This window comes from Amyelois transitella, chromosome 12, assembly GCF_032362555.1.
Source record: "Amyelois transitella isolate CPQ chromosome 12, ilAmyTran1.1, whole genome shotgun sequence".
In the NCBI taxonomy this organism is placed as follows: Eukaryota; Metazoa; Arthropoda; class Insecta; order Lepidoptera; family Pyralidae; genus Amyelois; species Amyelois transitella.
Genome location: NC_083515.1, coordinates 433,181 through 460,397, shown reverse-complemented (window position 1 = coordinate 460,397; position 27,217 = coordinate 433,181). Strand labels below are relative to the sequence as shown.

The 27,217-nt window shown below is 37.8% G+C and overlaps 2 protein-coding genes across 4 annotated transcripts in view; one reads left to right on the top strand and one right to left on the bottom strand.

Annotated features, from left to right (window-relative positions):
- Positions 1–1,109: 1,109 nt before the first annotated feature.
- Positions 1,110–27,217, bottom strand: part of LOC106142339 (cytochrome P450 9e2) — a 27,425-nt gene continuing 1,317 nt past the window's right edge. Inside the window, exons 1-12 of one of the 3 annotated variants that reach the window (XM_013344061.2) lie at positions 16,562–16,677; positions 16,060–16,185; positions 14,650–14,852; positions 13,622–13,785; positions 12,419–12,556; positions 11,747–11,949; positions 11,049–11,184; positions 9,312–9,404; positions 7,461–7,682; positions 6,364–6,464; positions 5,179–5,347; positions 1,110–4,411 (exon numbers count right to left, since the gene is read on the bottom strand). In XM_013344061.2, the coding sequence (XP_013199515.1) occupies positions 4,245–4,411; positions 5,179–5,347; positions 6,364–6,464; positions 7,461–7,682; positions 9,312–9,404; positions 11,049–11,184; positions 11,747–11,949; positions 12,419–12,556; positions 13,622–13,785; positions 14,650–14,852 (1,596 nt within the window). In that variant the 5' untranslated portion in view covers positions 16,060–16,185; positions 16,562–16,677 and the 3' untranslated portion in view covers positions 1,110–4,244. Of the gene's footprint in view, positions 4,412–5,178; positions 5,348–6,363; positions 6,465–7,460; positions 7,683–9,311; positions 9,405–11,048; positions 11,185–11,746; positions 11,950–12,418; positions 12,557–13,621; positions 13,786–14,649; positions 14,853–16,059; positions 16,186–16,561; positions 16,693–27,217 lie in introns of those variants that run through there. The other 2 variants (XM_013344060.2, XM_013344063.2) reach the window with 2 other exon arrangements.
- Positions 23,258–27,217, top strand: part of LOC106142338 (cytochrome P450 9e2) — a 14,423-nt gene continuing 10,463 nt past the window's right edge. Inside the window, exon 1 of the mRNA XM_013344059.2 lies at positions 23,258–23,417. The gene's annotated coding sequence lies outside the window, so the exon portion shown is untranslated. The remainder of the gene's footprint in view (positions 23,418–27,217) is intronic.

Sequence of the window (27,217 nt, the reverse complement as noted above, 5' to 3'; positions counted from 1 at the left end):
AGTATAAATAAATAAGCAGTGAGAGACTGGTGCATAATATAAGCCAAGTCTGATCACATTGAAATCTGTTCCATGCATTTAATTCAATGATAGTAAGTCTTTAGGGCAAAATTACAGACTTAGATCTATAAATTGCTACCTAAGTTCTAGTTTAGTATTTAAGTAAATATACCTTCCAGCTTTATAAGTGTAAAAACAAAATCTGTGGACTTTAGATCACTAATAATCTTAGTAAAAAATCTGAGAGTGTTGGAGGAAGAAATGTTTGTACACCAGATTCACACCTCTGCCAAGAAAATGCTGCAGTGCAGTTTATTAGAAGAAGCGTTTCTGCACCGACGCTTTGGAAGTGGCAGTTAACTTAATTTTAAGTAATTCATTTGACGTCAACCAATGCTATAAAACCAAAGATTTGACAATTATTAAGGGATGTTGAAGTGTCCCATTATAATGAATAATATCTAGTTTTGAATTTAAATTTGAATGCCATGCACATCTGAGTAAACCGCATTAAAATCGGAGCAACGGTTTTCGCATGATATAAATACTAACATACTTTTTAATAGACAATCTTTTGGCTTCCTTGGTCACCGCAATTTTCTTTTTTTTTGTCGATAATACCTTTAAAGTACAGAACCACTTCTCGTTCCAATGGATGTCGTAAAAAGCGACTTAGGGATAGGCTTATAAACTTGGGATTCTAGTTTTAGGCGATGGGCTAGCAACCTGTCACGATTTTAATCTCAATTCCATCATTAAGCCAAACAGCTAAAGGTAGCCTATCAGTCATATCGAGACTTTTGGCTCTGTCTTTCCCGCAAGGAATTAAGACGTGTCTATATGTAGGTATGTTAAAATGTTAAGGCATTTTATTGAATAAATAATCAAAATTTTCCAAGGTATTTCGCAATCTAAAACTAATAATAGGCAACAAGTATAACATAATTTCTTAGCCAAGTTTTCGATAAGCCTTGCGGGTAACTTTCATAATTTGGTGTTCAATAAATTAATAGTTGTTTCATTAGTTATAGCTGACTAGCTTTTACCTGCAGCTTCATCCGCGTGAATAAAGAAAGAAATAAAAAATGTTTATTTGGTAGATAGTAATATATCAAGAACATAAACCTTAATCTATAACAATTTTTGTACCAAAATGCCCTAAACTAGTAACTAACTTAAAACTACGTAGGTATCTTGATCAAACTAAGGACGTCCTGGCAAATGATCAGGTCAAGAGTACCCGAAACCGCTGAGCTTGCATGAAGAGTGTTTTGAATGTGGATGAAGCGAAAAAAGTATGCAGAGATCGTGGCAAGTGGAAAGGCGTAGTCTCTGCCTATCCCTCCGGGAAAAAGGCGTGATTTTATGTATGTATGTATGTAGAAAAATGCGACGAAATAAGCATCACAAAAATAACAAATTAACGCCACCTACAAAATATTTGTCGCTTTTCGTATGTAAGTGACGTTTAATACGTTGTTTTCTGTAGGTGTTGCTAATTTTGTCGCTTTTTTGTGGATAGCATTAAATTCAAGCGGGTGAAGTTGCGGATAACAGCTAGTAATCCCATATTGGTCACATAGATTACATACATATAGTCACGTCTATATCCCCCGCGGGAGAGACAGAGCCAACAGTCCTGATAAGACTGATAGGCCAGGTTCAGCTTTTTGGTTCGATGATAGAATTGAGATTCAAATAGTGACAGGTTGCTAGCCCATCGCCTAAAAGAAGAATCTCAAGATCAGGTTATCATTTAGTCGCCTTTTACGACATCCATGGGAAAGAGAAGTAGTGGTCCTATTCTTTTTTATTATTGGTGCCGGCAACCACACGTCACATAGATTCGATGATCAAAATACAATATTTATAAGTACCATTATTGACAAAGTCTGAAAAAGAGGGATAAATCGAGGAATAGTTATTTGAAGCGCAGGAATTCTGCAGCATTAGGTGTCGGAAGGAACTAAATCCTCCCGCAGTGGTACAAGTCATAGGATATTTAAAAAAATACAATAAAAATAAAAGCCGGTTGTATTTTTTTTAATTTCCGATAGTTATATATAATATAAAAATAATAACAGGAAAGATTACACAGATTGAGTTAGCCTCGAAGTAAGTTCGAGACTTGTGTTACGAGACACTACCTCAACGATACCTACTACTATATATTTCAGGCCAATAAGAGAAAGTTCGTTTCTCATCATGCCCAGGCCGGGATTCGAACCCGCTACCTTCAGTGTCACAGACAAGTTTGTTTGTTTGTACGTTTGTACGTTTGTACGTTTGTACGTTTGTACGTTTGTACGTTTGTACGTTTGTACGTTTGTACGTTTGTACGTTTGTACGTTTATACGTTTGTACGTTTGTACGTTTGTACGTTTGTACGTTTGTTCGTTTGTACGTTTGTACGTTTGTTTGTTTGTTTGTTTGTCTGTGTGTATATGTGTGTTTGTTTGTTATATGTGGATAATTCCGGTGACTGGAACCGGCCTAGTAGATGGACCCCCCGCTAATTCTTATGACTTGTACTGCTAACTAACTTGACGATCCTCCCTTCCCGCGATGAACTTGATAAATGACGCGAAGGTAATCTCGTAGTAATCTTCTCAGAAGCAATTTTTCACCTTCTGTCTTTTAATTCCGCGTCACGCGTAATGAATTTCCAATGTCTAATCAATAGAGAGAATTTGAGTAGAATTTAATTTTTTAAATTTTGAAGTTGCGTCATCGATAAAGATATTTATAAATATTATAAATTCGGTACTCTATTTTTAGGATATGGGCTCACAATTCTAAAATTTAATATTGATAATGTCATACAAGAATTATTTATTCGTGATTATTTTAGTAAGGTACCTACTAAGGAATAGGCTTTTTAACTTGGGATTCTTCTTTTAGGCGATGCGCTAGTAACCTGTCACTATTTAAATCTCGATTCCATCCTTAAGCCGAACGTGGCATTTTAGTCTTAGTCGCCTTTTACGACACCCGTGGGAAAGAGATGGAGTGGTCCTATACTTTTTTGTAATGGTGCCGGAAACCACACGGCACAAATCAAGACTGTTGGCTCTAATTATATAAAAACTATCATGGCAACGTGCCCAGAAGGCTGGCAGCATTTCCCCATCGGATAGCAATGCTTATATTCTTTGTTCCAATAAGTTTCCAGGCCCTGCCGGCCGAATATTGAAATTATTTCAGACCTTTCTGAGCCCTTTTACTGATCTTAGTTTATTTATAACCCTCAGCGGTTTTCAACAATTTCACCAAGTTTGACTTCAAACGTTAACTTTCAAACATCTTGTGTTGATTTTGTTACTCGTCAGAATCTAAAACTTACTCAAAAAGCACGAGAATTCTCGAATTAAATTTATTTAGCGTGAGTTCTTTTTTTAAATTTCCATTTAATTTTTTTTACCCTCAAGTTATAACTCATCACTGCTGTAAAGTGAAGTCGCCATATTTTCCTGTCTGTGTATGCGCAGAACTCGAAAAGTTTAGGATGGATTTTGTTACTGTTCGAAATGTTTGGAACAGGGTTTTCTGAGAGAGGTCTTTTTCATTTGTGACTATCGTAGGTACTTATATTGGCACTCGTATGAATTGCAATAGCCAGATATTTGCGAAACTGTCACTGTCAGTGCCGGATGAGTTTGTTTCTAAAAGGCGTAAACTGTATTTATATACCACAGTCGAGAACAAGTCTATCCAGACACTCCCCCGTCACTAGTATTATATGTAGGAGTTTTTGGACCTGTTTAACCTTGGCGAAATTCACAAACGACATACTCACATACATATGGTCACGTCCATATCCCTTGTGGGGTAGACAGAGCCAACAGTCTTGAAAAGACTGATAGGCCACGCTCAGCTATTTGGTTCAATGATAGAATTGAGATTCAAATAGTGACAGGTTGCTAGCCCATCGCATAAAAAGAATCCCAAGTTTGTAAGCCTATCCCTTAGTCACAAACAACGTATAATAACATACATATAAGTACTTAAGTGATGTTTCTTTGGCATAAATCTGTAATAACACACTGTCAAAGATTAATGAAAAATAAACAAATAAATATTTAACCGTGCAAAGCCTGGGCGGGGTGCTAGTAATCAATAAAGATTCTCTAATCGATGTTGTATTGAACACTAATTTCAGACTATCGAAAATCGATAAAATAAATCGACACAAGCTTTCAAAAATGACGTTGACAGATCAGATAGGGTTAACATTTTGACCAGATTTAGTTCCGAATCTTCAGTCTCATCCATTGTCCCCCCTTGATCCTGATGTTGAAGGTTTCCGTAGACAACTTCGCGGGGATGCTGGTCTTCTCGCACGGAGACAGCTCGAAGTGCTGCAGCAGCTGGTACAGCATCACCTTCACCTCGCACAGGGCGAAGCGCGAACCTGATAGAATAGAATAGATTTATTTTCAAAATTGGATACAAGGTATCACTTATTGACGTCACATCACTTAAATCTAATTATAACTTCTGCCGCTTCCAAAGCGCGTAAGAAGTGTAGAAGAAGCGGCGGAACAAACTACACTGCAGCATTTTCACCGGCAAAGAAAAGAATTTCTCAATATCTAAATTATTATTACATTGGGTAGCCAGCAGGTACACCAGTAGAATTAATTGAAAAGCTAGTCCTGGGTTCATATCGCTTGAGGTTTTAAATAAAATATAAATGTTCATTGGCACATATTAATTGGACGAATTACACAGATTGAGTTAGCCTCGAAGTAAGTTCAAGACTTGTGTTACGAGATACTAAATCAACGATACTATATTTTATATTAAATACTTATATATACCCGGACTAATTTGGGAAAATGTTTATTTACATAATCATCATCATCATAAAAATATAATATCGTTTATTAAATATTTAACTTTATCGTTGAGATTGAGAATACCCCATAACAAAAGTCTTGAACTTTTTCTATGACTAAATAAACTTACTGAACGGGTCGAGGGTTGTCTAGTCTAAATAAAAAAGAATTTAGCCCGTTTAAGATACGTCTTGTCGTCTCGTCGTCTTATGGTCGTCTCCTTAGTGTCCTAGTCGATTGTCCTTTTTTTCATAAGTCTGTCAGTCGGTTTTAGTCGTCTAAATTTGTCAAGTCAAATAGTCTCGTTTGTCCATGGAGGCTGAACGGCCGCTACACTCACCAATACAATTTCTAGGTCCAAAACCGAAGGGCATGTAAGTAAAAGGCTTGATCTTGTGCCTGTTCTCTTCTGAAAACCTTTCAGGGTCAAACTTAAGCGGGTTCGGGAAGAATTTGGGGTCTCTGTGGAAGCCCCAAGCGGGAATGCTAAGATTTTCGCCGCTACGGATCTGAGGAAGAAATATATAAAGAATTTTTAAACTGTAAATAATAACTGATTTTAAACTTGCGCATTGCATTGTACTACATACAATCATCACGTCTATATCCCTTACGGGGTAGACAGAGCCAACAGTCTTGAAAAGACCGAAAGGCCACGCTCAGCTATTTGGCTTAATGATAGAATTGAGATTCAAATAGTGACAGGTTGCTAGCCTGTCGCCTAAAAAAGAATCCCAAGTTTGTAAGGCTATCACTAAGTCGCCTTTTACGACATCCATGGGAAAGAGATGGAGTTGTCCTATTCTTTTTTGTATTGGTGCCGGGAACCACACGGCACCAATGCATTGTACTATATACTATTTATAAATACAGGTATTAAACGCGCACGTAAAGTACCATCATTTTATCTCAGACTTTTCGAATCATGTTACATTGATTTGTGGTCACCGAGCGACGCATAATATAATAGTAAATACATAAATACATACAAATAATCACGTCTATATCCCTTGTACGGGGTAGACAGAGCCAACAGTCTTGAAAATATTAATAGCTTTACGTTCAGCTGTATTTATGAAAAAAAAGTAGACTAGGTACTATCGCTTAAAAGACAAATCCCAAGTTTACAAATTAAAAATATTTGAGTTTTCCACAAAAAATATTTGTAGAAATAAAACAGCTGAATTTTACTTACCTGATGATAATAGTTGGAAAAAATTGAGTTAAAGATTATATTTTAGACAGAGATGAAAAAACGACTCTTTGAAAAGCAAATGATAGGAAAAAAATATGATGAAACAATAACCCAATAATATATACAAGACAAATTACACAGATTGAAACTTGTGTTACGAGATATATAGATAACTCAAAGATACTATATTTTACAATGAATACCTATATAGTTAACGTTCAAGACCCAGGCCAATCAGAGAGACATTATAATAAAGAAGAACTCGAATATTACTAAGATGGAGTGTACTATCACTATCTATCACCATAATTATCCTAAATCTTTACTTACAATGTAGTCATGCTTAGCATTTTCATTGGGCTTTCCTAAATTGTAATCCTTGATACACTTTCTGTCTAGAAGAATTGCTGGTGGCCACAGCCTGAGTACTTCTGTAAATTTCATAAAATAAACATACATACAATATAGTCACACCATCCCTTGCGAGTTTTACAGAGCCAAAAGTCTTAAAAAGACTAAAAGACCACTCTCAGCTGCATGGCTTTGTGATGGAACTGGGATTAAAAGTGACATGTTGTTAGGCCGTCACCATATTAAGAGGAATCTCAAGTTTTTATACCCTAAGTCGCTTTTTACGACATCCATGTGTAAGATATGAAGTAGTTTTATTCTAAAGTGCCGGAAACCGCACGGCACAAAATAAAAGGTAATTAAAATTCCGCGATATATAAAAGGCTTGTGGTTGACAGAATTCATTGTAATAACAGAATTTATTTTGAATTAATCTTAAACATTTATTAAACCTCGAAATAAGTTTTATTTTTTCAATATATTATTACACAGATTAATGGCATTCATAAATTAATGCCATGCCATGGTAGACTTAATGGTATGGCTTAATGATGGTGTAGGAAGTATAGTTATTAAAGTTATTTATTCCTACAAAAGATAAAAGGAGAAAAGAGGAGAAAATAATCAGTTTAAAATGTCTATATTATTCACTAGAGGCCGCCCGCGACTTCGTCCGCATGGAAACCCTATCAATCCCGCGGGAACTCTGGGATAAAAAGTAGCCTATGTGTTATTCTGGGTCTTCAGCTACCTACATACCAAATTTCATGGTAATCGGTTCAGTAGTTTTTGCGTGAAAGAGTAACAAACATCCATACAAACTTTCGCCTTTATAATAGTAGTAGGAAGGTATAAATTCAGAATATCTAATAATAAAAATTATTTTTGACATCTGTCTAATAAACAACATCATGGCAACCGTTGCTATGGCGTATACCAAGAAGGTTGCCTACAATGGTATTGAGATTCAAATAGAGACAAGTTGCTAGCTCATCACCTAAAATTAGAATCTCAAGTTAAATACTTCACATTACTACATTAATATATTTCAAAAAAAATTACAAAAGATAAGGTACCTGATACAACCATATCCATATAAGTCATGTTCTGTATAGAGTTGTAATCAAACTTGCCACCGTTCTTCATCTCATTTTCTTTGATCTCGTGCGCCAGTTTCTCCTGGACTTCAGGGTTGGCAGTCAGCTCATGAAGAGCGAATGACATAGCTGATGATACAGTCTCGAAGCCAGCGACGAAGAAAAGTACTGCTTGAGCTATCAAATCTGTGTCGGACCAGACTGAAAGAGAATTATATTTTTTAGCTCTTCAGGAAGACGATCGTGGAAATAGAAGTTGTGCTTTAAGTTATAAGTTAATCTATAATACTAATATTATAAAGCTGAAGAGTTTGTTCGTTTGTTTGTTTATTTGAAGCGATAATCTCAGAAACTACTGGTTCTTATTGAAAAATTATTTTTGCGTTGAATTGACCATTTATCGACGTAGGCTTTATAACATCACGCTGCAACTATAAGAAGCAAAGAAATAATGGAAAATATGAAAAAAAAAGTCATTGAGGGCTTCGATGATTCCCAAAATAACTATTCCACGCGAACGAAATTACGGGCAGAGCTAGTCATCAATAAGTAGAAAAGTCTCTTTCAAATATTTTACCTCCGTAGTTCAAATAATAATTAGACCCGCCGGACACCTCTCCATGTACCTCGTCTGCGCAACCACGACCATTCTGACAAGAGTTTTCGACTAAGAAGAAGAGTTTATTACACTATTTAACCTTACATCTGCCTGGATTTACATACAACCACACCTCTTTTCCGGAAGGGTCAACTGAATCGTTCCATTTGCTACGATCCATGCATACTTCTTTCGCGTCATCCACATTCATAACTCACTTCATGCAAGCTCGTCGGTTTCTGGTACTCGTGTTCTGACCCTTTACCAGGACGTCCTTAATTTGCTGATTTGATCAATATACGTGAGTCTAGGGCCTTTCCACAGTCCCTTCACATAACACTTCCCTTGAATATTAACTTAACCTTTCATTCATCTCCTCCACATGACCAAACCATCTAACATTTCCTCTAATTCCCCTTCCATTTCTTATCTCGATCCCTCATAAACTCATCCTATTATTTTCCACCATTCCTTTGTACGTAGGTACCTATTTAGTTAATTCTCCCTATATTTAAGACTTTACTCCTAGCATTTACTTATATCCGAAGAGGAGGCCTAGCTATGTAGCACAGGTTCGCAAGACCCTATTTCAGGAACTAGCCTCTCCTCAAAGATTGATGTAACATGCCAACTTAGCTGAGTACTAGCATTAAGAAACCATGTGAAGTCTTTGTTAATTGAGGAAATAAACGATTTTTATTTTTTTATTTTTAATCTAAGCATGATAGAATTGAGATTCAAATAGTGACAGGTTGCTAGCCCATCGGATAAAAGAAGAATCCCAAGTTTAAAAGCCAATCCCTTAGTCGCTTTTAACGACATCCATAGGAAAGATGTGGAATAGTCCTATTCTTTTCTCTATTGGTACCGGGAACCACACGGATAAGATTTAATTTAAGATTTCATCTACAAGAAATAAACTATTGTATTCCATGCACTTGTAGCGGGAGCGATGATTCGGCTCGACCGCCACCAAAGGGAAGATCTTCCGCCAGGCTAGGTGTTATGCCTGGGGAACCGCGCGACAGACGATGTTGTGTCGGAGGTTGTATATATAGCTCCAATCCGTGAAATCTCTGAAATCGCGTCTAAGATTCTTCGCTGCTATTGGTTGAGCGCGTCAATTTCTTCGCGATGATTGACAGTTGTTGTGTGATTTGATGTTGTGACGAGTGGCGTAGAGATGTCGCCGCACACTCTTAATTATCACTAATTATAATTACAACTCTCACCTCTGTTTGTTTCCTTTTTTCCAACTGATGATTCTTCTACAGTAGCGAAGCCAGCATCAGCGTCTTGTGTCTTCTCATCATGCACTAACTGACCTGTAATTAAATTATAATTGATTTAGCTTACATGTTAGTGTGCCGTGTGGTTCCCGGCACCAATGCAAGAAAGAATAGGACCACTCCCATATCTTTCCCATGGATGTCGTAAAAAGCGACTAAGGGATAGGCTTACAAACTTGGGATTTATTATTTTCAGACTATTGGCTCTGTCTACCCCGCAAGGGATATAGACGTGACCATATGTATGTATGTCTTTTGGTTACACAACATTGGTTGACGTCAAATAAATTACTTAAAACTAAGTTTACTGCCGCTTCCAAGGCGTCCGTGCAGAAGAAGCGGTAACAAACTACACTGCAGCATTTTCTTCAACAACGTCAACTTCACAACTATCCAAACTTAGAATAGAAATGTGGACGAGAGAATACATTGTTCGGATAAAGTTATTTATAAGAGAATTTAATAATAAATAAAATATATATACATATAATTCTCAGTTTGGTCCAAAGGTTAGACTGGCAGAGAATGCCTTGTGGCATTAAGTCCACCTGTTGTACATTATACTTGCATAAAGTTAAAATAAATAAATAATACTATTCAGTATTATCTATAGAATTTCATTAGGTGTTATTTATTTTTAGACACTGACAACAATAATAAGTAAATACTTATAAAACGTACTGATAAGATTCTAAACTACGTGTCAATGGACGCAAGTCATCAAGTCTCAGCAATTATTGAAACAATAATAACTGAATTGATAACGATAACCCTGAAAGACTAATAAAAGCTATATACGGTTAAAGATTTATTTATTTCTCAAAAAGAATAATTACATTTCATTCACTTACAGAGAAATAATAATACTAACTACTTACAGTAATTAATGTGACGGCGAGCTAAGTACATATACGTATATAAGTCGCAAGTTAACAATAAAAGATATTGACATAAGTTTCGAAAATAAAACAAAAATTACAAGCCATTTTATAAGTAGGGTAGATTGCCGTAGTAAGTAATACCGGCAACCGGTACGCAGCGCAGGAGTGAGGGTACTTCACGCGTTTACGCTGCTGATGTTTATTAAGGTTGCGATCATAGACGCAGGCGATTAGCGGATAAGTAGCGAGTTAATATCATGGTGATATCCATTTTTCTGTTGTTATGACGGTCAATATTAATAAATATTTACTAAGCATTTACACTGATAATATAATTGATGACAAAAACAATGATTTGAACAAATTGTGGATGAATGTTTATAAAAATAAAAGTTGTGGATTAATTAGAAATGTATTTATAAAGATTGTGCTTAGTCATCAACTAAGCACAGTCTTGATAGTCAAGGTATGCAAGTCCGATAAAGCTTGTTGTGATAGAAAATATACGTTGAATTATTAAAATTTCATTGCACTACAACAACAACAAAATACAAATGTAGGTCACATTCAGCTGTTTGGCTTACTGATAGAATTGAGATTCAAATAGTGACAGGTTGCTAGCCAATCGCCTAAATGAAGAATACCAAGTTCATAAGCCGATCCCTTAGTCGCCTTTTACGACATCCATGGGAAAGAGTTGGAGTGATCCTATCCTTTGTATATTTGTGCCGGGAACCACACAACACAAAAATGTACCGAACAAAATATTCTTAATGTGAAATAATAAAAAATATTTCACCTTTCTTAGCTTCCATGAGAAGGTGGATCATGTCAGGTCTGATGATATTGTTCACCTCTCGCTCGTGCATGGTACTCATCACGACGTTTTTGAAGAAGTTCTTGCTTTCTTCAGTAAACAGAGAAACTTTAAGTAGCTGTAACATGAGAGTTACATAAACATTTAATAAATATAAATGAACAAATATTTATTTATACCTATTATTCAATTTAAAATTTATTCCAATACGGGTTAGATTCCAAGGGTTGCGGAGGTCAGATGGGAGTCGCTTCGTGTAAAAACCTGACTCACTCAATCCAGGGTCTATGGTCAATGGCATACCCCGGGCTCCTCTCCAGTGTGGTGACGCTGCATACATACATACATTCATATGGTCACGTCTATATCCCTTGTGGGGTAGGCAGACCCAACAGTCTTGAAAAGACTGATCGGCCACGTTCAGCTACTTGGCTTAATGATAGAATTGAGATGTGTGTCCAAATAGTGACAGGTTGCTAGCCCATCGCCTAAAAAAAGAATCCCAAGTTTGTAAGCCTATCCCTTAGTCGCCTTTTACGACATCCATGGGAAAGAGATGGAGTGGTCCTATTCTTTTTGTATTGGTGCCGGGAACCACACGGCACGGTGCCGGGAACCACACGGCGTGACGCTGCAACCGGGACTAAAAGCCAGAAGGAAGACGAAGGAAGAAGACTTACCGTCATCAATTTTGGGAAAGACACAAAACCGAAGAATTTCAGTAACTGTATGTAGTTGAAAGTGGAGGCGATCTTGCCCATCTTATAGAACTCGTTGTCTTGTTCCACATGAGAGTTGACCTTGAGGCCGAATGCGCAGGAGGCGATGACGTCATTGGCGTAGCGGGTCGTCAGGTCCTTGCCTTCGACGTCCGTATAGCCCACTAAAATAAAGTCACAATTCAAAATTTCAGTATTTTTGTATGGCTATAGTCCTGGTCGCATCCTCACCATGCTGCTGAGGAGCCCGGGGTGTGCCTTTGACCATGAATCCTAGATTGAGTGGGTCAGGTTTTAACACAAAGCGATTCCCGACTGACAACCTTTGCAGATATAAATAGTATAAGAAACTTCACCTCCTGATTATGAAAGCAGGATGACTAAGCAGATATACATGGAGAGTGTGGAGGGAATGGTCGGAGTGGGAACGCCTAGACGAACTTATCTTGATCAAATTAAGGACGTCCTGGCAAAGGGTCAGGTCAAGAGTACCCGGAACCGGAGCTTGCATGGAGAGAGTTATGAATGTGGATGAAGCGAAGGAAGTATGCTGAGATCGTGGCAAGTGGAAAGATGTAGTCTTTGCCTACCCCTCCGGGAAAGAGGCGTGATTTTATGTATGTATGTATGTACCTCCTGATTCCAATATCTTGTTCTTCAGAGTCATGACCATTTGGTCTCCGACCTCCACCATGAACGGCAGCATGTGTCGCATCTTGGAGCTGGTGAACGCTGGACTCAAGGTCGACCTCATGTCCTTCCATTCTTGGCCTGCGCAATTTTTTTTTAATCTGTTAATTAATATCACAAAAAGATAAAATTTGTAATTTGAATTATTTCCTTGTTATAACTAAACTCTGTAAATACTGAAACGGTCATGAAAATTCTTTCACCCTAATAACATTGTTGGTCTACAGAAAAGATTTCTAATCTGTTTGATAATATTGTGCCGTGTGGTTCCCGGCACAAATATAAAAGAGGATAGGAACACTCCATCTCGTTCCCATGGATGTTGTAAAAGGCGACTAAGGGATAGTTTTATAAACTTGTGATTTTAGGCGACGGGTTAGCAACCTGTCACTATTTGAATCTCAATCATATCATTGAGCCAAATAGCTCAATGTGGCCTGACAGTCTTTTCAAGACTGACTGTAATTTTGATTGTTTGCTTGGTTTCTTCAGAAATACTGAACCGGTCATGATAATGATTTCACCGTTAAAAAGATTCATTATCTGCCGTTTTAATAGGATATGCATGCAGCACGGGCGAAGCCATGGCAGGCCACTAGTATATATAATTCAGAAATGTGTAAGCAAGGCAATTATTATACAAAAATCACTACATAGTGTAAAGCAAAGTTACTTACTACGTCTGTTTGTATGCTTAGATCTTCAAAACCACACAACGGATTTTGATGCAGTTTTTTTAATAGATAGAATGGTTTAAGATGAAGGTTTATACGTGTAAATGCTCGTGTGAAGCCGGAGCGGGTCGCTAGTGATTAATAAGTAAAAGCATTAAGTACAAAAAAAATCCAGGAATATTTGACATGGATTATAATCTATAATTGTTCAGGCTCTTTTAATGCAATAATCAATGACAACAAATAGTGGCAGGTTGCTAGTCCATGGCCTAAAAAAGGAATCTCAATTCCTCAGTATACAAGCCTATCCCTCAGTCGCCTTTTACGACATTCATATAAAAGAGATGGAGTGATCTAATTTTTTTTGTATTAGTGCCGGGAACCACACGGCTTCAACTTTAAATGATGTACACGTATGATGACAAGTCTAGACCAAGTCTGATGCTAGAATTATGTTGCAACGGAATTGAACCTTTCAATGAGAAGAGATTTCTGCCGAAGAAAGGATCCGCTTGCTCATCGACGAAGGCACGGTGGTCGAGGAAATGTTCGAAGTCCTTCACTGTTATCTTCTTCACCAGCTCGATGTCTTGGATGATGAGCATCGGATTGAGGAACTCGTAACGTCCCACGAATCTGTTAGAAATACAATTTTTATAATAAATGGCAGTGAAACGATTTGACAACTTTTTAGCAACTTTTAGCAAATTTCCGTACTTAAATGAATAAAAATACTAGTAACATATACAAATATGATGACGTCTATATCCCTTGCGAGGTAGACAGAGTCAAGAGTCTTGAAAAAACTGAAAGGCCACGTTCAGCTGTACGGCTAAATGATGGAATTGAGATTCTAATAATGAAAGTATGCTAGCGCATTGCCTACAATTTTTATGTGTATAACATTTATTATTATTATTTTCTTAGTCGCCTTTTACGACATCCATGGGAAAGATATGGAGTGGTCCTATTCTTAGCCATCGAATGCGCATAAAGAGAGTGATGAGTGTGGAGAAAACGGGAGAGGTCTATAATGATCGTAGCAAGTGGAAATACATAGTCTCTGCCTACCCCAATGGGAGACAGGAGTGAACATAACTTTGTGCCGTGTGGTTCCCGGCACCAATAGAAAAAAGAATAGGACCACTCCATCTCTTTCTCATGGATGTCGTAAGAGGCGACAAAGGAATAGACTTATACACTTGAGATTCCTTTTTTAGGCTATGAGCTAGCAACCTGTCACTATTTAAATCTTAATTTGATCCAATGATAGAAGACTGAAATGCTCAATTGCTCAGCCGCTTGGCTATTGAGCCAAGCTGCTGAGCGTGGCTCTTTTGACGTTTGTTGGCTCTGTCTACCCCGCAAATGATATTAACGTGATGATATGTACATAATTTTAACTACCAAATGAAATTATAATCCATTAACATAACGACTACACACTAATCCAAAAACAATATGATCGGAAAGACGTCAAAAAAATATTTATTCACCTACCTTTCACTAGGAAAGGCATTATAAAGCCTCTCAACGTCATCAGAGAAGTGGTTCATCCTCAGCGTGACTCTTGCCATGTTGCCCAAAAGCGGGACCGGCTTGAAGTGCTTCACCCCCAGGATGCTGAACTTGGAGTAGACCTGGTGGAGGTACAGCGCGAGGGCTGCGACCAGCACCAGACCCCATATTATGAGGAGCATCATCTGGAAATAGAAGGAACATACATACATACATACATACATACAAACATACATACATATAATCACGTCTATATCCCTTGCGGGGTAGACAGAGCCAACAGTCTTGTTAAGACTGATAGGCCACGTTCAGCTGTTTGGCTTTAAGATAGACTTGAGATTCAAATAGTGACAGGTTGCTAGCCCTAGAAGAATCCCAAGTTTAAAAGCCTACCCTTACTCGCCTTTTACGACATCAATGGGAGAGAGATGGAGTGGACCTGTTCTTTTTTCTATTAGGAACATGATAAGATATAAATTCCCGGGACTGTGGAGAATAGAATCATCCTTCAATGGAAGTCGTAAAAGGTGACTAAAGAAAAAGGCACATTCGTTTAGTGCAAGCTTCGATGCTGTTCTCGTAGCGAAGAAAAACTCGGTATTCACTAGCTACTTATATTCCTACCGAGAAATATTTTAGGTGAGGAGCTAGCAACCTGTGACTATCTTCATGTCAACATACATGCATATGAGCACGTCTATATCCCTTGCGGGGTAAACAGGGCTAACAGTCTTAAAAAGACTAAACAGCCAAAATTCCAAAAATGACAGATTACCAGCCCCTGTATGATTTTTGAAAAAACAAATATTGAACAAAGCTGTCTAACATATTTCGTGTGACAGGAAAAGTCGCAGACAAAAGCTATTACGAATAATTAAAGTATTTTTTTTTGTTTCAGTAATACATATAATAAAAAAGATCTTCGATGCCCTGTCAAATTCTAATTAACCTCTAGTATTGAAGAGAAGCTTTCAAAATAATTAATTTAGATCTAAGACGTAATTAAAGTCTACGTTGTCGTACAACCCTGTTAATATATAATCAACCATAAATCTTTGTAAATAGATGTTTCAAATAGTGAGATCACTCATACATACCTATATATATGTATAGTACATACATTTTATGTATGTATGTACTATACATATCACGCCTCTTTCCCGGAGGGGTAGGCAGAGACTACCTCTTTCCACTTGCCACGATCTCTGCATACTTCCTTCGCTACATCCACATTCATTACTCTCTTCATGCAAGCTCGGCGGTATGTAGGTAATAGACTAATATTGTAGGTAAGATCACTCATATATGTATAGACTAATATTGTTAACTTTAAAATCGATAAAAATTTAAGTTCCCTTTTAAAAAGTAAGAAATAATATAATCATAAGTTACCTTAGTATTTATTAATTAAGTAATATTTTTTAGAAATATGTCGCGTTGAAGTCCGTTGTACCTACGTCCAATTAAAACGTAAATCGTGCAAGTTTCCTTTCCCCTGGGAAACCTCTAAATTCACTCCTAGAATAAAATAATAAAATAATTTAGCGACACCTATAAAAAAATACAGGTTTTTCGCTAATTTCACAGGAACAGAAGGTACACTATGCTGTTTTTCAGACTCTTAATTATGGTCACGCGAGATTTCAATAAGATTTGTTAACGTGTGAAGGGGTAACAAACAAACTTACTTTATTTACTTATAATGTTAGTTGGAGAATTAAAAATTAATCTTGAAACGCATGTTTTATAGTTATTTTATCAAGAATTACAAAAAAAGAATATTTCTTTACTGCAGTATTTTTTGATGGCTCTGCCTACCCTGCAAGGGATATAGACGTGATTATATGTTATGCTACAGTATTGTTTATCCAATTTAATGCGCAGTTATTCTCACCTGATATAACGAACAGGTTTTCCTACAAACAAGTTATATGTTCCACTGTATGCATACACTGCACTTTACTGCACTCACAATCCTACACAATGTTAGTGTATGACTAACTTACATATATGAAGAGACCGACGCATGATTCATTCTTGGGGCTGTACCGGATTGAAAAGGGAGGGTAATGTTCTTTGCAAGTTGTGTTTTTATTACGTTGTTGTTTTACAAAATGATTAGATGCATGTATGCAATTGCAGTTTCAGATTTCTGTGATTCTAGATAGATAGATGTAATGTTTATTCGACAGTGCTACAAATACAAACAAATGTAACAATAACAAAAAATCCTTAAAACTAACACGGGTGTGCTGTAGCAAGTCGTAGTTTTTTTACACTGAAGTTTTTGCAAAACTCAGCGATTTTTTTGCACTGAAAGAGTACAAAGACGCTGATTTTCAGTTATTACCAGTGCATTCTAAACAGTGTAGAAATAAATATTATAAAATTACTACATACAGATTATATATTATCTTTTGATGACACTTAAAGTCAACAAAGGGCCATCATTGTTCTCACTATCAACGGTTATTTAGCATTTAAATTTGTTTTCTAATTTTTGTAATACTAGTTTTTTTCGCTTGCGTGAATTTGGCGTCGTCTAGAAAAGACAGCTTCGGAATAAGCACTACCTACGAAAAGCGGCGAATTAAACGCCACCGAGAAAAAGCAACGAATTTAGCGCCACCGGGAAAATAAAGAAGGTTTTTTTTTGCAAATAACACGGGATCTTTAGTTTTTACCGTGATGCATGGAGTCCTATGGCCTTCTCCAGACTCTTATGTATATTATACGCAAAATTTCAAGTAATCAATCTCAATTCTATCATAAGCCAAAAAGCTGAACGTGGCCATTCAGTCTTTTCAAGACTGTTGGCTCTGTCTACCCCGCAAGGAATATAGACGTGACCATATGTATGTATGTTTCAAGAAAATGAGTTCAGTAGATATCCCGTGAAGAGGTGACCAACACAGAAATAAAATTACCTTCGCATTATTAGTTAAGATTCTACTTGAGTACCAAATGATCTCAAAATCCTTCGTCCTCCTGGCTTTAGTCCCGGTTGCATCCTCACCTCTCTGGAGAGGAGCACGGGGTATGCCTTTGACCATGGATCCTGGATTGGGTGAGTCAGGTGTTTACACGAAGCGACTCCCGTCTGACCTCCGCAACCTTTGCAGGGGAACCTAACACGTATTGGATCGATCGTGGTTACACGTCCAGTTGCCTGAATGTGCAGGTTTACAGTTAGTATTCAAACTAATGTACATAACTTCAAAAATAGTCATTGGTTGACCTCCGCAACCTTTGCAGGGGAACCTAACCCGTATTGGATCGATCGTGGTTACACGTCCAGTTAGTTGCCTGAATGTGCAGGTTTCCAGTTAGTATTCAAACTAATGTACATAATTTCGCAAATAGTCATTGGTACATGGCCGTGGTGGGATTCGAACTTGTGAACCTATGCACATTTTAATCGGGCACTACCGAATCGACCATCGACTCTTTATTTTATTTTTTTTTCAAAATCCGTTTGGTATTAAAAGCTTTGGCAACTTTGCAAAACTAACTCAGCTTGTATCATGATTAAACATACCTACAGTTTCCTTAAAGTGCAGGTTTTCTTAAATGTTTTCCCTCATCGTAAGACTAAGAGCATCGATTAACAAAAATAATATATCTATATCCCATATGAGGTACACAGTAACCATCTGTCTCTAAAAAATAACATCATTTCTTTCCTTCTTAGACCAGCAAGTGTTTAAGTAACAAGTGTAACAGTTGTGAATTGACGTCCGATGAAAATGCTGCAGTGTAGTTTGTTCAGCCGCTTCTTCTACACATGCACTTTGGAAGCGGTAGTAGTTATAATTAGATTTAAGTGATGTGACGTCAATATGTGATACCTTGTATCCAATTTTGAAAATAAATCTTTTTTTATTCTATTCGTATCACATGTTAGTGATGGGATTGAAATTCAAATAGTAACAGGTTGCTAGCCTATACCCTTACAAGTAGAATGTCAGTCTTTTTCTTAATCGCCTTTCACGACACCCATGGGTAAGAGATCCAACAGTCTCGAAAAGACTACACTATTTCTCGCCTACTAGACCATATGAATCTATTAATTCCCTTAGTAGCCTTTTACAACGCGATGGAGTGGTCCTATCCAAACTCCTGATAATATTATAAAATGACTACATACAGATTATATATTATCTTTTGATGACACTTACAGTCAACAAAGGGCCATCATTTTAATTATTTTAAAGTAGGAAAATCAACACACACGTGTTTTAATCATTCTAAAACATGTGACATGTTGTGCGCCAATTTGTGCCGTGTGGTTCCCGGCATTTACAATTACATAACACGCCATCACTCGGAAAAACTGAACATATTCAAGAGTTAATATCTATGAACCAAGACTTAAGGTACCCTTATTATCTGCTTTTGCCGTTTGGTGTAGTTATTGAAAAAGATAATAGATGTCGCTACGCTAAATGTGGTTTTTATTAGTTTGTAATAAATATTTATATTGATAAACTAGCTGTGCCCGCGACTTCGTCCGCGTGGAATAATTTTCTCCATTTTTTCACATACTCCATTATATCTTTGCTCCTTATAGTTGCAGCGTGATGTTATATAACCTAAGGCCTAAATGGGCTATTCAACGCAAAAATAATGTTTCAATTCGAACCAGTAGTTCCTGAGATTAGCGTGTTCAAACAAACAAACAAACTCTTCAGCTTTATAATATTAGTATAGATAGCTTCCCCTCGCGACTCCGTCCGCGCGGATGTCGGTCTTCGCGTGGATGGTTTATTTCTCCATTTTGAGTAACTCTGACAATGACATCTTATAAATATCTTTTTGTGACCCAATTACGGCTAGGCCTATAATAATTAAGGAGATCCCTCTATTGAGCTACTGCAGTTGAGTTCGCGTTCTGTAGTAAGTAGTCCGGTCAATTTAGACCAAAAAATAAGAATGAAGCTACAGTAATTCCCATCAAACTGAAAATGAGTATAATTGTTTAAAACACAATCAAAAGAATTATTTCAAAATTCCCCATGATTCCGGTTAAAGGGAAAAAAAATTACCCAAGGTCAAAGGTAAAAAATGGGATTTTCACGATTTTCTTCAAAGTAAGTTTTATACATAAAACAGTAAGTTTTATCGGAAAATTGCCTCAGACATAGATTGTAGATCATAAAGTTATCTATAAAAAGGAATCAATATTTTTTTTCAATAAAGCTACCGTTTCTGAGATATAACGATGCAAAAAGTTGCAAGCGTCATAATATGCATAAGCACGTCTCGTATATACTCTGTGTAGCAGAAATGCTTTATCTCAGAATGCTCAACACATGAAATACCGTTAGTCTTTAAAAATAGTAGACGGCTATGGACACCACGGTCTCTCATGCCCTAGGAGTGCCGGCCGTTTAGGGCGCCATGCCGCCCTAAATAATATAATCCTCCGTGCTCTTGCCACCATCCATGTTCCAGCCGTTCTAGAACCAAACGGTCTGGCTCGGGATGATGCCAAGAGACCGGATGGTATGACTTTGGTACCCTGGAGATTGGGGCGGCCTTTGGTGTGGGATGCTACTTGTGTCACACACTTGCGCCGTCTCATCTTCAGGTTACTAAATCTAAGGCCGTTCTGCTTCAAATGAGGCAAAAAACCTCAAAAGACGCAAATATGTAGTTATCGGGATCAAAGTTTACATCAGATGGCAAGTGTGATAGTGATATTGAAAGGAACATGGTGAATGGAGCTTTGCATGCCTTTATGAGCAGTCAGAAACTATCCAAAAAGGCTCGACTGGCTGTGCACAGGGGCTTGTTGGTCCCGACATTAATGTATGGGAGTGAAAGTTGGGTATGGCAAAAGAAGCACGAAAGCAGAATAAATGCAGTGGAAATGAGAGCGTTAAGGAGTATGTTGGGTGTGAAATTGAGTGACCGGATAAGGAACAGCGTGATAAGGGAATGTTGTGATGTGAAAGAAGATGTAGTTACAGGAATAGAAAAGGGTATGTTGAGATGGTTCGGTCATGTGGAGAGGATGAATGAAAACAGGTTGACTAAGCAGATATACATGGAGAGTGTGGAGGGAAAGGTCGGGGTGGGAAGACCTAGACGAACATATCTTGATCAAATTAAGGACGTCCTGGTAAAGGGTCAGGTCAAAAGTACCCGAAACCGCCGAGCTTGCATGAAGAGAGTTATGAATGTAGATGAAGCAAAGGAAGTAAGCAGGGATCGTGGCAAGTGGAAAGAGGTAGTCTCTGCCTACCCCTCCGGGAAAGAGGCGTGATTTTATGTATGTATGTATGTAGTTATCGGTAATATCTATACTTTTGAACCTTTTGGGGTAGAAACTCTGGGACCGGGGGGCCTATCTGCCCATCAGCTTTTCCGACAATTGTCGATTGAATTTGATAATTGTAATCTCTATTATTGTCCTAAGATGATTTTCTTCACTTAGGGTTATTCTATTTTTTTAAATAATAAATGCGAAAGTTAGTCTTGAGAGCCACTGCGTAGTGAAAACACGTGTTTATTCTAACCTATTTCAGACTTTTTCAAGTTTAATAATAAAAATGTTAAAAAAAAACGCGCTAATAGTACACTACCTCAGAGGTGGCAAGGAAACGGATGCATATTATGACGCTTGCAACTTTTTGCATCGTTATATCACAGAAACGGTAGCTTTGTTGAAAAAAATTATTGATACCTTTTTTATAGATAACTTTATGATCTACAATTTATGTCTGAGGTAATTTTCCGATTTGAAAAACTTACCGTTTTAAAGAAAATTGCGATACACCCATTTTTTACCTTTGACCGTGAGTAAATTTTTTTCCTTAAACCGGAATCATGGGGAATTTTGAAATAATGCTTTTGATTGTGTTTTAAATAATTATACTCATTTTCAGCTTGATGGGAATTAATGTAGCTATGTAGTATTTTTTTCATAGTAATTAGTAGCGGCCCGCTTGTGCAGCAAACGGTTCAAGCCAAAGCCGACTTTAGGCGCTACAGGTTACGGCGCTAAATCCACTGCGGGTAACGCAACGTGTGTTCGCGGTTCTACAGAACAACGTCTATGGATAAACTGAAAAATTAAGATTTTTTTTCTTCGTATTTTTTCGGGATAAAAAGTATCCTATAAATTGCGATACACCCATTTTTTACCTTTGACCGTGAGTAAATTTTTTTCCTTAAACCGGAATCATGGGGAATTTTTAAATAATGCTTTTGATTGTGTTTTAAATAATTATACTCATTTTCAGCTTGATGGGAATTAATGTAGCTATGTAGTATTTTTTTCATAGTAATTAGTAGCGGCCCGCTTGTGCAGCAAACGGTTCAAGCCAAAGCCGACTTTAGGCGCTACAGGTTACGGCGCTAAATCCACTGCGGGTAACGCAACGTGTGTTCGCGGTTCTACAGAACAACGTCTATGGATAAACTGAAAAATTAAGATTTTTTTTCTTCGTATTTTTTCGGGATAAAAAGTATCCTATAAATTGCGATACACCCATTTTTTACCTTTGACCGTGAGTAAATTTTTTTCCTTAAACCGGAATCATGGGGAATTTTTAAATAATGCTTTTGATTGTGTTTTAAATAATTATACTCATTTTCAGCTTGATGGGAATTAATGTAGCTATGTAGTATTTTTTTCATAGTAATTAGTAGCGGCCCGCTTGTGCAGCAAACGGTTCAAGCCAAAGCCGACTTTAGGCGCTACAGGTTACGGCGCTAAATCCACTGCGGGTAACGCAACGTGTGTTCGCGGTTCTACAGAACAACGTCTATGGATAAACTGAAAAATTAAGTATTTTTTCGGGATAAAAAGTATCCTATTTTACGCTCAGGATAATAAGGTATAATTATACCAAGTTTCATCAAAATCGAACCGTTAGTTTTCACGTGATGCCTGAACATACAGACAGACAGACAAAAATTTTTTAAATCACATTTTTGTGTTTGGTATCGATCCAGTAACACCCCCTGCTATTTATTTTTTCAATATTTTCAATGTACAGAATTGACCTTTCTACAGATTTATTATATGTATAGATACCTATGATGTCGACTCTTACATCGTCCAGACAAAAATGTTCGCTTTTAATCTATACTAATATTATAAAGCTGAAGAGTTTCTTTGTTTGTTTGTTTGAACGCGCTAATCTCAGGAACTACTGGTTCTATTTGAAAAATTCTTTTCGCGTTAAATAGACCTTTATCGAGGAAGGCTTTAGGCTATATAACATCACACTGCAACTACCTATAAGGAGCAAAGCAATAATGGAAAATTTGAAAAAAAAAACGAGGAAAATTATTCATCCTTGAGGGCTTCAATGATGCCCAAAATAATTATTCCAGTCGCGGACGAAGTCGCGGGCGCAGCTAAGTCCTGATATATTGTGAAGAGGCGTCTTTTTCGGAGGTATAGGAAGAGACTACATCATTCCACTTGCCACGATCCCCGCGTACTTCTTGCGCTTCATTCACATTCATCACTCTTTTCCAACAGGCCTGTTGGTTTCTGGTAAACCGGACTTGACCTTTTGTCATAATGTATATTCAAAATTCAACTCCGCAAATTTTGTCAATTTCAACCTAGCCGCCTTCATTCTTAGTAATCATATCACATGATTCATTCAGTGTACAAAAATTCAGCGCGCGAGCAGTCGTGTTAACCTTGACTTTGTACATACAAATGTGTTTGTTTACATGTTTTTAATATAGTTATGTGTTGATTGGTATTTGCAGAATACTTATAAAAGGTATTTATTATCAAAATACAATGCTTTATACTTATTGACTTTTATATTTTCAGATATTATTATGATATTTTTCTTGGTAGTATCGAGACGAAATGTGGTAATTATAACATGCCGGAAATATATTTGTCCAATTGTAGTCGTTGAAGGCGACTAAAGAAACTCCTTCATCAAGTGCAAGTTTTCGTGTATTATCTCCGTTTACCCCGTAAGGGATATAAACGTGATTATATGTAGGTATGTATGTATAAAAGAAAAAAGGAATTATGTCTTTTGTAGAATGAAGGACTCCGAATGAAAAAGGCAGCTTATTGCTTCAAAAAAATATAATTTTACTATCCTATCCTACTAATATTATAAATGCCAAAGTTTGTGTCAGTATGGATGTTTGTTACTCTTTCACGCAAAAACAATTGAGCTGAAGACCCAGAATAACATATAGGCTACTACTACTTTTAATTCCGGAGTTCCCGCGAGATTGATTCCACGTGGACGAAGTCGCGGGCGGCCTTGGTGATCTATATATAGCTGTTACCTCGTTATCATGTTTGGTGACCTTCAACCCAATGTGGGTTGTCGACAATTGGCGGTAATCTACAAAATATTCTGATGACAGATAATGTGTTGATAACATTGTTTATGAACATTTTGTTTATATACCTAGGTACCTAGGTAAAGCCGTGTGGTTCCCGGCACCATTACAAAAGAATAGGACCACTCCATCTCTTTCCCACGGATGTCGTAAGAGCCGACTAAGGGATAGACTTGGGATTCCTCTTTAATGTAAATCCCTGCCAATCTAAGGTCTGCCGCGGATGGATGCATGGCTAGGGGCGAGCCTAGTCTCGAGCGTGCCACTTCCGCCATGGGGTTGGGCGACCCCCAGGTAATGGCTAGCCTTACCCTGGCATGCGGGGCTCTGCTGGGGCGGACAAAATTTTTCCCTAGCGTCTCGTGGGAATCGCATGGATGCAAATTTTTTGAAAGAGCACCTAGATGGCGGCGATGGTGTCCGCACCCCATCACGTCTCGTTCCCGGCGGGAGCGGTATGCGGTCTGCTGAAAGCCGCTTTGCGACGATGAATGTAAGAGGAGGAATGAAGGATAAGATTGAGGAAGTATGCCAGATGATGGATGAAAGACGTTTGGATGTGTTGTGCGTGAATGAAACGAAGCGGAAAGGATGCGACGCGACGCAGCACGGCCCTTACACGGCGTATTGGTCTGGAATTTCCAGTACCAGCCGAGGCTGTCAAGGGGTCGGTCTAATTCTTTCTGCACGAATGGCTGAGTGCGTGAATGAGTATGAGTGTGTCAGCCCTCGTCTTCTATGGATTAGGCTGAAAGTTGGAATCACTCGGATCTTCGTTCTAGGTGTTTATGCACCTTGGGATGTGGGTTCGAGGGGTACAACATCAGCAAAAAGCGAAAACGAGGAGTTCTGGAATAGTGTAAGAGAAGTATTGAAAGTTACCAAGCCAAATGAGAAGATTATTATGTTAGGTGATTTTAATGGATGAATTTTGAATTTAATGCGTTTGGTGACGAAAAGGTGAATGATAATGGAAGAAGTGTATTAGAAATTTGTCTAGAGTGGGATCTTTTTGTGTCGAACTCAATGTTTCAACATAAAGAGATCCACACCTACACAAGAGTGGAAGGTATTTTAAAAAGTATGATAGACTTTGTGATTGTAGATGAAAGATTGAAGAACAAAGTGCTGGATACCCGTGCATATCGCGGTGCTGGCATTGACTCGGACCATTTACTGGTGATATCCCGGATAAGGGGTATCTTCAATCGCTGGCGGCACAGGGTAAGGGAGCAAACCAGCGCTTTGGAAAGAGTAAAAGTAGAAAATTTGCAAGATATGGATGTAGGTAAGAAGTATATTAATAGACTGAAGGATGAATTTGAAGATTTAGAGGAAATGAGCGATATTGAAGATGGATGGAAGGAATTTAAAGAAAGAATTGTGAAAGTAGCTGTTGAAGTGTGTGGTGTAAGTAGAAGAAGGAAAGGAAAAAATCACAAAAATGCGTGGATGAGTAAAGATGTGCAAGAACTTGTGCGATTAAAGAAGAAAGCATGGCTGGATTTGTTAGCAGCAAAAGCTAACTTAAGAATGCAAGAGGTTATAGATGAAGATGTGAATGAAGCACGTAAGGAATATAAGAAAATGAAAGATTTGGTTAAGAAAGCTGTGATTAGAAAGAAAGAAGAGTATAAAGAGGATTTTGATAAAAGGCTATCAGAAGACTTTCAGTCAAATCTGAAAGTATTCTGGAAATCCGTAAGGTCAGCCCGAGGAAATACTATAACCAGAGAGCTGACTAGGATCAGATGCCAGGATGGTAGCGTTGTGAAAGGAGAAGAATGTGTACTAAAGATATGGAAGGACTATTTTGAAAGTTTATTTGAAAAAAAAGGAAGGAAATAAGAAAGATTTCTGCTATAGCGAAGAAAAAGAGAATGAGATGGAAGGCGAAATTGAAATGTTCGAAATTGTGGAAGCACTTAAGAGTATGAAAGCGGGAAAGGCTGCTGGGTGTGATAGAGTGTCGGTCGAGATGCTTAAAGCAGGAAAAGGCGTAGTAGCTAGTCAGTTGTACTGCCTTTTCAATTTGTGTTGGAGAAGCGGCCGAGTACCAAAAGATTGGTGTAAGGCTGTTATCGTGCCACTTTACAAAGGAAAAGGGTCACAGCTGGACTGCAAAAATTATCGTGGTATAAGCCTGCTTAGCGTCGTCGGCAAATTGTATGCTAAGGTATTGATTAATAGAGTCAGGAATGAAACTGATGACAAAATATGGGATGCTCAAGCGGGATTTCGAAAGGGAATGGGATGTACTGATCAGGTCTTTTCCTTGCGGTGCATAGCCGAAAAGTTTTTGGCCAAGAGTCAAAAAGTCTATTGCACATTCGTAGATCTGGAAAAGGCCTATGACAGAGTTGAGAGGAATGAATTGTGGTCAGCACTTTCTATGCATGGGGTGAGCAGTCTCTTAATACGAGCACTGAAATCCTTATATGAGGATTCGAGTGCTTGTGTCAGGATAAACGGAGCGCACACTGAGTGGTTTAAGATTGAGAAAGGCGTTAGGCAAGGATGTGTTGCGTCACCGTGGCTGTTCAACCTATTTATGGATAGCTGTTTGACAGATTTGAAAGAGTCTAAAAGTGGATTAAGGATGAATGAGTTACTCGTCAAATGTCTGCTCTATGCCGACGATCAGGTTATACTGGCGTCATCAGCGGAGGAGTTACAGGAGATGGTAAACTGTATGCATGAAGCTTTAAAAGAGAAAGGAATGAAAGTGAACGTAAGTAAAACTAAAACACTGGTTTTTGAAATGGAGAAAGAAATGACAGCATGTAATATTTTGATTGGAGGAGAAAAAGTGGAGCAAGTGAAAGAGTTTGTATATCTAGGATCAAAGTTTACATCAGATGGCAAGTATGATAGTGATATTGAAAGGAGAGTGAACGCGGGGAACATGGTGAATGGAGCTTTGCATGCCTTTATGAGCAGTCAGAAACTATCCAAAAAGGCTCGACTGGCTGTGCACAGGGGCGTGTTGGTCCCGACATTAATGTATGGGAGTGAAAGTTGGGTATGGCAAAAGAAGCATGAAAGCAGAATAAATGCAGTGGAAATGAGAGCGTTAAGGAGTATGATGGGTGTGAAATTGAGTGACAGGATAAGGAACAGCGTGATAAGGGAATGTTGTGATGTGAAAGAAGATGTAGTTACAGGAATAGAAAAGGGTATGTTAAGATGGTTCGGTCATGTGGAGAGGATG